This window comes from Hylobates moloch, unplaced genomic scaffold, assembly GCF_009828535.3.
Source record: "Hylobates moloch isolate HMO894 unplaced genomic scaffold, HMol_V3 SCAFFOLD_2, whole genome shotgun sequence".
Taxonomy (NCBI): domain Eukaryota; kingdom Metazoa; phylum Chordata; class Mammalia; order Primates; family Hylobatidae; genus Hylobates; species Hylobates moloch.
Genome location: NW_026652277.1, coordinates 16,215,465 through 16,229,498, shown reverse-complemented (window position 1 = coordinate 16,229,498; position 14,034 = coordinate 16,215,465). Strand labels below are relative to the sequence as shown.

The window sequence follows — 14,034 nt, the reverse complement described above, 5'->3', positions numbered from 1 at the left end:
AGAGAAGCCAGCAAAGAAACATTGTCAACTCAGCTACCCTCCTTTCAACCTTCTACCTCCACCCTCCAACTGGGGCTGCTGGCAGTGGGGAAATCTGGGACTTAGGTGTGACCCTTGAGCCCTGAAAGCTGTCGCACAGCTGTCTCCCTCCCCCAGGTGGGTCCAGCAGGACCTGCCATCTCTTGGTTCAGCAAGGGAGTATTCAGAATCTCACTGTTCATCCATGTGCAGAGAGAGAAAAAAGAGAGGCCGAAAAAAAAAATTCCCACATTGTCAGAGTAATGCCAAACTCTCTCTGAGTGGGATGAGCAGAGCAGATGCTGCAATGAGATGCCAAAGCGGCTCCCCTTCCTCTGTGCCTTGGGTGCCTATAAATTGCTCCGGCGCGCGTTTGTCAGCCTCCTCTTCTCCTGGCAGGTGGTACCCAGGCAGAATTCTGCCTTCAGTCTCTCTCTCGCTCCGCTCCTGGCCGTGAGGCGCTCGCCTCTGCTCGCTCGCTCCTCCGCCCCAGCTCTGAGCCTCGCCGTGCCGCCCGTGCCCGCCGCCGCCGCCGCTGGGCGCACCCGGGGGACGCCCGGGCCCACGCAGGGCTTTGGGGTGCGCGTCTATTCGAGTTGTGGTGGTGGCAAAGGAGGAAGAGAGAAAGGAGGCAATAAAAAAAAGGCAGCGGACGGGCGAACTGAGCGAGCGAAAGAAGAGGAGGAGGAGGCAGAAAAAGGCAACTTCAGACGGAAAGTTGGTGCGAACTGGCGCAGTCTGCAAAAACGGAAAAGTCGATCGCAGGCGGCGGCGGCATAAAAGTGTGAGCTGCCCGGGCGAGCTCAGGAGGCGGCGGCTGGCTCTGTCCTCCCGGTGGCCGCGCCGGCGCCGGCTGCAGCCACAGGTGCGAAGGAGCTCGCGGGGGGCGAGGGCGCCCTGCGCACCCCTCCCCCGGCCCCCACCCCGGGCTCGGGACTTCGGCTCAAGTCACTGGGCGCCCGCGCTCCCTCCCCAGCCGCAGCCTCCGCGGGGGGAGCAGGAGTCGGCAGCAGAGGCCAGCGCACGCCCGCCCAAGGGAGTTGGGGTTCGCAGGGGTTTGTTTTCGGCTCTGAAGAGGTCCCCGCCCAACCTTCAAAATTCTGTCCAAAAGCAGACAAGAGGATCGCCCCGCGCTGAGCCGGCTGGTGGGCAGCAGGAGGCGCCTGATCGCCGCCGGGGCGCTGGGGGTGGTGATGGTGCTGCTGCTGGTGATCCTCATCCCGGTGCTGGTGAGCTCGGCCGGCACGTCGGCGCACTACGAGATGCTGGGCACCTGCCGCATGGTCTGCGACCCCTACGGGGGCACCAAGGCACCCAGCACTGCTGCCACGCCCGACCGCGGCCTCATGCAGTCCCTGCCCACCTTCATCCAGGGCCCCAAAGGCGAGGCCGGCCGGCCCGGGAAGGCGGGTCCGCGCGGGCCCCCCGGAGAGCCCGGGCCGCCGGGCCCCATGGGGCCCCCGGGCGAGAAGGGCGAGCCGGGCCGCCAAGGCCTGCCGGGCCCGCCCGGGGCGCCCGGCCTGAACGCGGCCGGGGCCATCAGCGCCGCCACCTACAGCACGGTGCCCAAGATCGCCTTCTACGCCGGCCTCAAGCGGCAGCACGAAGGCTACGAGGTGCTCAAGTTCGACGACGTGGTCACCAACCTCGGAAACCACTACGACCCCACCACCGGCAAGTTCACCTGCTCCATCCCGGGCATCTACTTCTTCACCTACCACGTCCTGATGCGCGGAGGGGACGGCACCAGCATGTGGGCTGATCTCTGCAAAAACAACCAGGTGAGCGCGGGCAGGCGGCGAGGAGGGCGGGGAGGGAGAGCGGGAAGGTGCGGGCGAGAGGGAGGAGACCCCGGAAATGGGGGTGGGAGCCCGCGGAGGAAGGGCGCGGCGGCTGGGCTCCCCGGAGCGACGGCGAGGGGGGACGCCGTCCCACCCTGGAGAGGCGGGGGTCGTGCACGCAGGAGGGCGCCCCGCGGCCTGGAGAGGGCGGTTCCGGAGTCTGGGACCCTGGATCGGTGCGCTCGCCTGCGAGCGTGACCCTCGAGGGGCGGGAAGCCGGGAGCTGGGTCCCCGGGACAGCTCGTGCGCTGGGGAGTCCCGGCGCGGGAAGCGACCCCTGGCCATGGGATCCTCCGCAGCATAGGGTCGCTTACGGGCTTTCTGGGGAGTGGAGAGGGCTGGGGGAGTCCGGAATGGGCGTGGCAGGGTGACCGACTCTGGGGTGGTAGACAAAGGCCCGAGGGAGAAACGAGGGCCCCGAAGGAGTGAGTCCAAGCAGGGCGCAGCCACAGCGGAGGAGCGACCGTGGGGCCAGCCGTCGCCGAGTCCTTGCGGTGTCCCAAGCCGTGAAACTCACATACAGTCAATTTCAAGGCGCAAACTCCAGTTTCGTTTTCAGCCAAAAAATAGCGGAGGGGAGAGGCAAGGAGTGCTGATAACAAAAAGAATAGTTGAGATTCGGGGGTTCATGCGTTGAAACACAGCGCGCAGCCAGACTCAGAACCCAAACTCTCTATGGAGTCGGAGGACGCTCAGGCAGGTGGCCTGGGGGGCGACCGGTTCGAGCCCAGCCCCGGGTCTATGGGCCTCTGGACCAGCCGGCCAAGAGGATTTGATTCCCTGAGCCGGTCGGCGCCGCTACAAGGGCTAAGCATGGGTCTGCAGTATTCTGCTGGGGCCACTTTACTGGGGAGAAATTCGAGGTCATTGCAAAACCGAAGCTTGTTTGATCTCTCGGTCAGAGGAGGAAAATAATATTTGTAACTACCTAAAAGTGTAATGGGACCTTCTGTGCACGCTGAATCAGTAGCCACTGAGGCGAGGCCTTGCAGCCTGCAGCCTGCGGTGTGGGCTGAGTTTCTCGGTTTTAACTTTGCTTATTGAGTGGCATAGGGGATGGCCCGCGACCCTGGGATCACCATCAAGAGACCTCCTCCCCTGCAGCAACTTTGACTTAACGAGGTCTATTGGGCTTTAGGTACTCGCCCCCTGGACATTCAGAGATTCTTAGCTATAACCCAGGTTTATGTTAAGCACCATTCAAGCAGGATTCGGAAGACCTAATTTAGTGTCAGAATTCTTTCGAAAGTGAAAGACCAAAAAAAAAAAAAAGTCCTAAATGCGTAAGAGAGAAAAAAGACAAAAAACGTCCTGTTCTCTACCCTATCCTACAAATAGCTTAAGGGACCCTCAGGAAACATAGAACAAAAAGAGAAAAAATGGCCACCAGGAGGCACTGACAGGGTTGTTTATTATCGTTATTATGCATGAAAATAATATTAAGATAAATAAAAATTATTCACAGAGCAGTAAAACAGTTATAGGCAAATGGCTAAAACGGGCAGGACTCACTGTACCAGAATGGAGCTATTGAATCACCCTCACAAAACGGCTTATGAACAGCCCCTCAGCAGGCAGCCGTGAGACACCCCTTTATTTGCAAATTGGCTCTCCTCTGACTCAAAGGTCAGGTCTGGAAAATACAATCGGGCTGAAGAGATGATTTTTAGAGGTATCAATTAAAATGAAATGATTCCAATTTTATCAGCAAATGTATAAAAACGCTCACGTCTTTATCTGGAAATTGCAATTGCATGAAAAAAGCAGGGATTAATACATTTAAATTAGTTTAAATGTTGACGTCTAGACTGCTGAACCTGTGTATATTACACTGATTCCAAGAAAATAACACCATGTAGGTGTTCTACGTGCATTTTGTTTTTATAATTATTTCATTGTTTGGGGTGTAAAATCTTGCTTTGTATCACGCTAGCCCACACATTCCATGAGGATCAGGAAAAATAATAAGGTAAAACAGCTGACCTTATAATGTATAATGCTTTTCATTGGTAATATTAAGCTGCTACTTCTGCAAAAGGTATGCAACAGGTAATTCAGAAAAATAAATCTATAGTGGTAAACATTTTTTTCTTAGTTCAGTGTGGACCATTTTGGAAAATGGTTACTACACTACTACTGTTAAGGAATTTTATCTCTAGACTAGAACTATTTTGTCAAGTCCAGTCTGAAGGCAGTTACAAATGAGAAATCTTATAAAATCTTTTTATTAATTTTAAATAATACTTCACTCTTGCTTTTCGATTATATTCTGGTCTAATCACTTCTTAGAATGGCAGTTTCCCTCTCTGAGCTGACCTAATTTGTTTTCATAAAACAGAAACTCAGAGATCCATGTCAGTGTAATGTTCTACGGATTAAGTGGATTTTGAGAAGCACAAAAATTAAACTAAAAATGCAGTTCCCTCTAAGAGAGAGAAATGCTTCTGGACCGTAACCATATGAGAGCCATTTTATTTATGCTTTGTGTAGAATGTAAGATCACAGATGGAAACATCAAAGACCAGTAAATTAACCTGATGTGCCACTTAACCTTTTGTTTATGATTCCACAGAAGTACAATGAAAATGAAATTACGAGAACATCAGTAGCAATTAATTTAATTACAAATGTCACCATAAATATTATCTCTAATGATAGATCCTCACTAATAAGATAATGCTAAAACTACACAACCTATTGCAGACACAGAAACATACCCCTAAAATGACGGCAGCTCTCATACTCCCCATGAAGCCATCAACCTAAATTTAATCCTACCATTTGTTGAAAGCCCATGACAGTGCATATTAAAGGTAAAAGTTCAACTCAAATAGCTTTACATTTGGAAAGAGGAAATCTCTTTAATGTTTGTAACCCTTTTAGCAGAAAACATGAAGAAAAATTGCTATTTGAATACAATCACTCTAATGCCACTATAATAAATAAGCCACTCTAATGAAAACTAAAACTGGTTCAGGATTAAAAGCATAAAATAATTAAAGATCAGTTGGTACTCTTAAAAATTTATTAGTTATGGCACTGATGCTCACGAAATATTTTTAAAAGGATGAGTGGTTTGTGGGTTAGTATTCGCTTATTAGAGAGATCAATGACATGTCAAATTAATAATCTTTTTAGGGTTAAAGAAATATGGACTAAAGACAAAGCACAATCTAAATAGTTATCTTGTAATAAGAAAAGATATTAGAGTAAATTTAGGTAGAAATCGGTCGATTGCGCTGAAGAAAGGATGGATCTTATTCCCAGACAGAATGCTGAAATCAGTGTACATTTAGGAATCTGGAAATAGCCTCTGGGGTGAACACATTACCTTCCTCAATAGTTTGATGGCTTGAAAGAATTGTTGAAGTCACTGAGCTGGATACTAGAGCTTGAAATTTCAAGTCCTGTTATATCTTTAGAGCATGATCAGGTGGATCAGGTGAGCAGCCATACCAAAATCATGCCAGGTACACTGGAGTATGGCAATTATTTAATTGGGACAGTCTTATGGTACAGTATAGGTTAAAATCTTAGAGAATTACATTCATTAAAAAGCAACCACACTGGCTTGATCCAACAAAGGTGGTGGAAACTGTGAGGGTAACCTTTCAGTCTGTGGAATCACTCTAATGCATTCGCAGGTTTTTGTGGTTATACCTGCTGAATAAAAATGGTGACGTTCACTTGGTTTTTGTGATTACACCCTGGAGAATAAAAATGGCATTATATTTGTAAAAGGATTATTGTGTCTAAATCAAGTAATTTTAGTATGTCCTGTTTCTCCACTACCTTCATATAGAAAACCATGTTAAAGCCCAGTAACCATAGAACATGTCCTAAATACCCAAAGCACTGAATAAAATGTGTCTGGTTATTAGTAATAGCTGAGGAGTATATTATGGGTTGATAACTAATGTATTACTAATATAGCTCATGAATATTTTGTTTTTAATTTTTTTCACCCATTAAAAATCCACAGATGAGAAAAAACACAAGTCATTAAGAGCAGTATCCTTCTTGTAGATTTGGTTCCCTGGGAATTAATGGCTAGATGAAATTAATGAATCAAAGCATTCAACTCCTACAAACTCATGATTAATTTTTAGAAAATATTATGAAATCAGACTGCTTCATTATTTAACGGTCAAAACGGACCACTTTACTAAATTGGCATATACATTGGAGTCAATGCTTCCAAGCATAATTACATGGTATATTGCTTTCATTATATTAGTGCCTGTTAGTACAGTGTTAAGCAATTCTAAATCCTTTAAGCCATTTTCTCCTTTTGCTATATGATACCCAGAAAGACATTTTAAAGATACTACTCAAATGACTTTACAAGTTCAGCAGTGTTAAAGAGTCTTCTCCTTTTTTTTTTTTTTTTTTTAACATTTCAGCATTAACGTGAGAACATATCACATGAAAACTTAATTGGAAAACTCACCATTTAAATTTTGAAAGAAATGCATGGAAATTCCTGACTTCTGTCTCATTTCTCTCATTTTGCCAAGTGATAAAATCCAGCACATTGTACCCCAAATCATGCATTATTACATAGTGCAGGTTTACAAAACCACGAAATCACTTGCTATGTTATTCAGGGAAATATCATTATAGTGGAATAGAAATGAAACAAGCCACAAAGTAGAAGATGTTTTACTGAAATGAATCAAATCTAAGTCTGCCTGTTGATTTTCTAAGGCAGAATCACAATATATCTAAATGAATATGAAGCCTAATTTGAGCTAAGATCTGACAGAATGTCCACAGTGCATGAGATGATAGGCAATTTGACTGTTTGTAAATGTCTATCAACTCACTAATGAGATCACAGGCTTACCATGGGCAGATTAGAAGCAGCCTCTGTCCTCAAATCAAGCCACATATTTAGAATCTCCTAAGTGTAAGTGGATATTCAATGAAATCATTCAAAAATTCTTGAAACTTGAGAGGCCTCAGAGCATGAAAATTTAGTCCTTTCTTTAACTTTTAGATATGTTGAGGTTAAATTCTTGATTTAAATGCACATGTCATAGTTAAGTAATAAAAAGACACGATGGAAAAAAGAACTCTGAAAACTCAGGTGATATAATCAAAGATGTATAAATGAGCTAAGCTTCTGAAGCAGCCTGGTAAAGCGGGCTTTACATGAATTAGATTTGGAAAGCCCTAAATCAAATGACTTTTTCTTTTTTTTTTTTCTTTGTAAGTAGTAGAGGAGTTGGTATTTTCCTGGGTATTTTTAGCTATTACATACCTCAATTTTCTAATAATTGTGGTGAACAGCTGACTTAGACTTGAACGTCTGTACTCATAAACAGCTGATTAGAATATTGCTATTTGGCTTAAATTAAAATGCAAAAAATACTATTAGTTTCATTTCAAAATGTGATTGGGCGTAGGGATTGAAGGAGTTAGAAAAACGAGTGATACAGGAAGATAATAAATTGTATGCATAGTTTAGAATGTGTAGTTAGATAAGACTGCCAGAATGGTCCCCACTGAAGCACTGTTTTGTCCCTTTCTGTCCTCCTTCTCACTAATGCAGCTGAAACTGCCACAGCACTATCCTCATAAAGCTCTGAGGTCAACATGGACTTTCCTATGCTAAATTCTGTACTATGGCAGCAAGTCAGCTTGTGATGCTACATGAATGGCAAAAAAAGAAAACTTGAGAATTCTCGTTTATGCATCCTAATTCTTGTCTGTTTCACATAGGTGCGTGCTAGTGCAATTGCCCAAGACGCTGATCAGAATTACGACTATGCCAGTAACAGTGTGGTTCTTCATTTGGAGCCGGGAGATGAAGTCTATATCAAATTAGATGGCGGGAAAGCCCATGGAGGCAACAACAACAAATACAGCACGTTTTCTGGATTTATTATTTATGCTGACTGATAATGCAGAAACTAAGCTTATTATTCTGAGTTTGAACACTGGATTCGTATGGCTAACGTCAGTGAATCAAGGATCCCAGGGGATGCCAATGGCAGGGCATCTCAGTTGTGTATATGTGGGGAAATCAAATGCTACCTGACTCACATCTGTATCACTCAGAAACATTGTGTAAAAAATATCAAAGCAAGATAAGCAGATGTGTGATCCACTACCGCCAAAGCAAATACTCCTTATTGTTAGTGTCCGTGTGAATGAAGTCCTATATAGATCACAAATTTTTATAGACAAATCTAAGACATTGAATTATTTCTTCTATATATATGATACTTTGGTGTACTGTGATCTTGCTGCTTTTATCCATACGTCAGCTTTGGTTCTTGTGAGTTTACCTGCTTATTATGATACTTGGAGTCCATTCATAGTGTGGGGAAGAATTTTTACCCTGCAGGAGAAGGTCTAATTGAAATAATGCTGCTTGTCCCCAAAGAAATTGTTTGCCTTGTACTCTTGTTAACTTTAGAGCTAGACCTGGGAATGATTCAACTTCAAGCCTTAACCTGGAATTTTCTGGATTTGAGGGAATTCCCAAGCCTATGATCATTTTCACATTTTCTTTTTCTTATATGAATTTTCTTTTCTCTCTTTTCTGGTGATAGTCTTTAAAAATAGAGATTGACAGTGTATCATAGGATTACCCTGTAAGTGTGAAAATGTGTAATTATGTACGGTATTTAGAAAAAGCCCTTATGTGTCCATTTTGTCAACTGAATACATTTAGATTCACTGGGAAAGTCAGAGAAATTTATTCTTTAGTATCAAATCAAACCGAGGCTTTTGCCATCTTTGGAACAAAAGATTATTCATAACCCAATACACAAATGTTTAATTTGCGCTGCTGCATACGTCACCAAGGGGACACTAGGTGAGGCCTTCAAATGATTACTACAAGTCTGTGGCCTGAGGTTCTTTCAAAATTAACAATTTCGCATATAATCAATATGACAACAGAGTGTTTATATTTTATACAAATATCTGCTATACATGCACACATATACTCACACACACGTATATATGTTAGATGAAATGTTTTATATATGTATAAAACATATACATATAAAACATATATATATATGGCTTTATTCCATAGGGCACAGTGGCTGTATAGCCTCAAAATTTTAATATAAAAAAGTGTATGCATATATACACACACAAACATGCACAAATTGTTTAACTTATTTTGGGCTAAAATATATTTTGAATGACAATATATGGAGTAGCAAAAACAGTTAAAATGACTTCTCTTTAAGAGTTATCCAGAAAATTAATTGTATGAGGTTAAAATGCCCTTTATTTCACAGGTCTGTGAGTTAAGGCTATGGTTGCTCTATTACCATATGCCAATCAATACTTTAACTGCATTCTGTGACAGACTGTTAATATCAGGACTGCAGACACGAAGTGGCTCTCCTTTGCAGTGTTTATGAATTATATGTATTTGAGCTATCAATTTTTTTTCTTTTTTCTCAGGTGGAGTGAAGCTGACAGTACGGTAGATTTGGAGAGTAATACAAATCCTTTCTTTCTGGTTAGAACACACTGCCAAAAGCCATCTCTTTCATCTAAGGAAAAGATTAAAAATGCATGTTGATATTTCCTAACTATCACACAACTTCCACTATTACAATGAAAAATCTGTTCCCATTTCATTGCCTTTGAAAACTCTTTGACAAGTAGATTTCCAAAACAGACATTTTGAAAATTTGCTTGCTTTACTGGTGAAGGACATTTGCATTTTTTTTTATTTAAAGGAATTAATTTGTTCTCCTGGCTCATTCCCCTGTTACTTTCTGTTCCAATACACAGAAAGCTTGATCATCTTTAATCAGCAGAAATATCTTTTATTTAGCAAAGCTCAACTTCCCAAGAGTTGTGCACGGTGTGCCTATCTGAATGTGGTGTTAGCTCTGTTGAAATGCCTGGGTCTGAGTAACTGTCACGATTTTTATGATTAAAAACAGACTCTTCATCAAGAATAACGACTAATTCTAATTGGCCTTTGTGATATGTAAGATAACTCATAAATGAATCGCAATGGATTTTATTTCGAATTAACTATATATTTATTAAAGAGGAATTGGCAGCAAGGGTTTGGAGAATATTTTTAGGTACCAAATAGCACAGTGAGGATTCAACCAAAAGATGAATTTATAAGCAGCAGTGCCCATCACCTGAGTGTTTTAACTAAGAGTTTTAAAAAAATGCTTTATTTACACAAAATATCAGGGCTGGATACCTTTTAAAGGAGAGGCTCTAGTATCAGCCTGTCATTTCCAATAGATCTGACCTTTTCTTCAGATAAATAAGCATTATTTTCTCTGTTTAGGTCCAAGGAAAAACAAAAAGTAAAGGAAATAAAGGGAATATATATAAGGCAAAAATTTCTCTTTTTTTTGCATTATATCTTATCAACTAATTAAATTGTGGCCTTTGTTATTATAAATGTAATGATTCATTAAACTATATTATGTAATATATTTTGACTTTTATGATTGAACTTTTATAATTCAGTAGTGTTATGTGTTCTTACACAAACTTTGCAAAACAGCAAAATTTATGGCAAAAATGGATACCAGAAAGCCAAAGATATCAAAATCATTTTATCAGAAGAATATATAGATAGGTGGACAGCATAAAATTAACCTTTCAAAATATTTTTATCATTGTGAATTGGTAATCATATTACAGTCAGTATCCTTTGGGGAAAAAGTCTCAAAATTTAACTTCCCTTATTGCAGAAGCTATTTTACAGTGCCATATTATTCATTAAGCATTAATTAAAGAACAGCAGGATAATTAGTAGGATCATCAATATTACAAGAACCATTAGATCACTCAAGAAGGGAATAATTCAACTAGAAACACTTTAAACTTTCTCAAGTAGTACAGCTGATAGATTAGGGAGAAAAACAACAACTCCGCTTAGGGGATATAGACTTTAAATCATTGTTTAGAAATAGGTACTTCTGTATTTATTTTGTTAAGGCAAAATAATAGGGCTCAATTAGGCTGAGTAACTCCCCAGAGGCACAGTTGTAATAGCTAGTCTCAGAGAAGGCAAACCCTCCTAGTTCTCATCAGAAGGAAATGATCAGTCATTAGTCCTAGGTAACTGATTAATATCTCACAGTGGACTGGGAATTGCTGAATGTTCTCTGCAAGTTTTATACCCAAGGTGTGAATTCATAAGCAACCATCCTATTTGAAGGTTAGCCATTGCTTAGGGTTCTCTATTAGAATCTTATCAAGCACATTCTCAGTTATACCTCTCAGTAACATTTTAGGAACAACATTGGTGAGTATATGAGAATAGCCGTGACCTCCATATTTCATCAGCCGGGTTTTCGTATGTATGTCATGTGCTACCAGAATTCGATCTTCATAGCCCTCCTCCACCAGGAGACGCACCCTGTGAAAAATGTTAACTCATTAGTTGTCATTTGTCTTTCATTTTCGCTTTTCAGGGTGCTTTCGACTTTTTACTCATTAACCTATTGTGCTTGTCGTAAAGATACTGCCTTCTATTGTGGCGTGTGTACTGAGAGACCTTTAATAAATATTGTGTGGTGACGATAAAAATATTGCTGCATCCTAGCAGGAACATATCCTTATTCCATGCACACAGCAATTTCTAACTTGTGATTTTTATGACAATGCCTGGCAATACCGCATTAAAGATAGCTTCTGATAGGATCTGCCAGTCTGGATGAATGACCACTTTGGCATTTAACTAAATAACTTTGTTCTGGATTTGTATTCAGCAATCCTCTCTCAAATGCCTCTCTCTGTGGGCCCATTTTTCAGATCTCATTCTTGCTTTCTCCTTTTATCTAGCAAATAAATATCAAGGACTATTTGCGATTAAAATAGGGAAACAAAAGGAATCTCACTACAAGTAAAATATTCTGAGAGCAAAATCAGTTGGTCTGCAAGTGAGGGGCATTTGATAAGCTACAAAGCCACTGAAAAAGGGTTGGTCAGTATTTTAACCATTTGCCCCTTTGAAGTCTAAGGCAATTTTGATTTAGTTGTAGTCTCTGAGCATTGGATTAAACTGACCAATACAAATATATTCTGTCTTCTTTCCATGTCAGCAAGATTGCTAAAATAATAAGCTGTTCCTTTAAATTTATAGTCGGTGGACTAAAGAACAGCTTCCTGACTATTCTCTAAAAATGAAATCCTCTTTGCTTTGTTAAATGCTGGAATCTGTAGTGTGAGTCACCTCCTGACAGCCACCATCTGTACGTGTCTGGACTCTGGGCAGTGTCTGTCGTGACTTCCATGGGTCTTTGATGGTGGAAGATGTCACTTGCAGACAATGGCTCTTCTCTGGGATTCTCTGAATAGTTTTTTCAGCATCTAGATTCTAAAGTGGATCTAGATGGATGGACTGTGCCTTCCTCCAGAGGTTGATTATTTGAAAGTTGTCTTTTTTGTTTCAAAAGCATTTCTTGGTGTCCTAGTACATGAGTCATATTTAATAACTACTACAGTGAACAAAACGTGGGGGTACTACACACACACAAAAAAAAACTCAAGCACAAAGCCCTGCCCTCTGAGAACACATATTTTAAAATAAATTATAATGAAAGAACAGACTTTGTATCTGCAGGTCAAGGGAATGCAAGCACCAGTAGAGAAGAGCCATGCCTGTCCTATAAGTGCATATAATGACTTTTGTGCCACTACGATTTTTTGCCTCATTGAAATTTGTATAATATCCTAAAGTTCTGATCTGCAATTACTTTTGGAACACACTCAGTTTAGGGGAATTATCTAAGATAAGTTATATGATCACATTGAAAAAAGAGGAAGATTTGACAGAATGCATACACAATGCTGAAGCTCAGGGTGACAAACCTTGATCCACAACTGCAAAGAAGTATCATGGTATAGGAGGTTTTAGGAAACACTTTCTCCCTGATATTTTCTGGGTATTTTCCAAAATTTTTGCCTATGTTTCTTATCTGAGAAATATAATTTCTCATACTATAAAGGCAGATCGTGTGGATAAACAAATTCCTCTAAGATGTCTTGTGTCAGACCTTGAAACACAATGTTATCAAATCGTGAAGTAGAATGAAAGAGTATAGAGGACAAGATACTCATACTTAAAACCGGGAATCCTTAGAATCCATCAAGTCAAGACTCTGGAGACTACTTATGAGAAAGATAACGTTATGGTCTGGATACAGGATCATATCCTGACTATCAAGAAAACCTGCCCCGTCCCGCTTACACTAAAAGATCATCTCTCCTGTTGTGTCATTATAAGGAAGAACAGGAGTTACAGAGATGCTGCCAGAAAAGGGGGAGCCACTGCAGATGAGAAGACAAAAAATCACGGTAATTATAGAAATACAAATGAGTTAGTGTTTGCAAACAAATATTAGAGAGAGACTACAAAGTGTGAAAAGACAGAGATATAATAAGATTTGAGAAATGGAGCAGAAGATTGAAAACAGGTGTTAGACACAGAATTTCTGGTGCTGAACACCAGAGGTAGGCAGAAGCGTGCTTCTGTGTTCATGCACTTCAGAGGTTTAAGACTATGATGGCTCAGAAAAGGACCACAGATGCATGATGAAAACCAAGTGTGCAAGACAGTGGGGTACTGGAGCACATGCAACCCAAAAAGGCATTCAGTGCTTACCATGGGCTGTCCTTGGGTCAAGTGATAATGCATGGTTTAATTTAAGGAAGATTAAGCACACATACATATACATATGTATGGAATAGCACACAGGCATTATATATATATATATACACACACATTTATATTATAACAGTTTTTATTATTTCCATACATCCAGAATGGCTATATTTAGCACAGTAAAGGATAAACAAACGGCCAAAAGGAGCTAAGAAGGAATGCTGAGGGAGCCATCGGTCATCTGACCCTTCTATCTCCTTCATAGATGCCCCTTTACAGATCTTCTTTCTCTTATTCTAGAAGGTCTGGGAGCCTCATGCGAGACACAGGCACGCAAAAGATGCACCTCACTACCACAAAGGGGCTTGGTAAAAGGAAGCCGATCCAGAGTGCAAAGTTCCCATTTCCAAGATGATTTAGAAAACGTGTTGAGGCCGGGTGCGGTGGCTCACGTCTGTAATCCCAGCACTTTGGGAGGCCGAGGCAGGTGGATCACAAGGTCAGGAGATCAAGACCATCCTGGCTAACATGGTGAAACCCCATCTCTACTAAAAATAC

The 14,034-nt window shown here is 41.7% G+C and overlaps 2 protein-coding genes across 2 annotated transcripts in view; one reads left to right on the top strand and one right to left on the bottom strand.

The window, feature by feature from the left end:
• The first annotated feature begins 399 nt into the window (after window positions 1-399).
• C1QL3 (complement C1q like 3) lies at window positions 400-7,886 on the top strand. Its single transcript, XM_032163884.2, has 2 exons — window positions 400-1,799; window positions 7,584-7,886. Exons 1-2 carry the CDS (start codon window positions 1,212-1,214, stop codon window positions 7,761-7,763), a joined length of 768 nt encoding a protein of 255 aa, XP_032019775.1. The 5' UTR covers window positions 400-1,211; the 3' UTR covers window positions 7,764-7,886.
• A 1,219-nt stretch (window positions 7,887-9,105) lies between these two features.
• PTER (phosphotriesterase related) overlaps window positions 9,106-14,034 on the bottom strand; it is a 29,739-nt gene continuing 24,810 nt past the window's right edge. Inside the window, exon 4 of the mRNA XM_032163588.2 lies at window positions 9,106-11,229. Within this exon, the coding sequence (XP_032019479.1) occupies window positions 11,019-11,229 (211 nt within the window). The 3' untranslated portion in view covers window positions 9,106-11,018. The remainder of the gene's footprint in view (window positions 11,230-14,034) is intronic.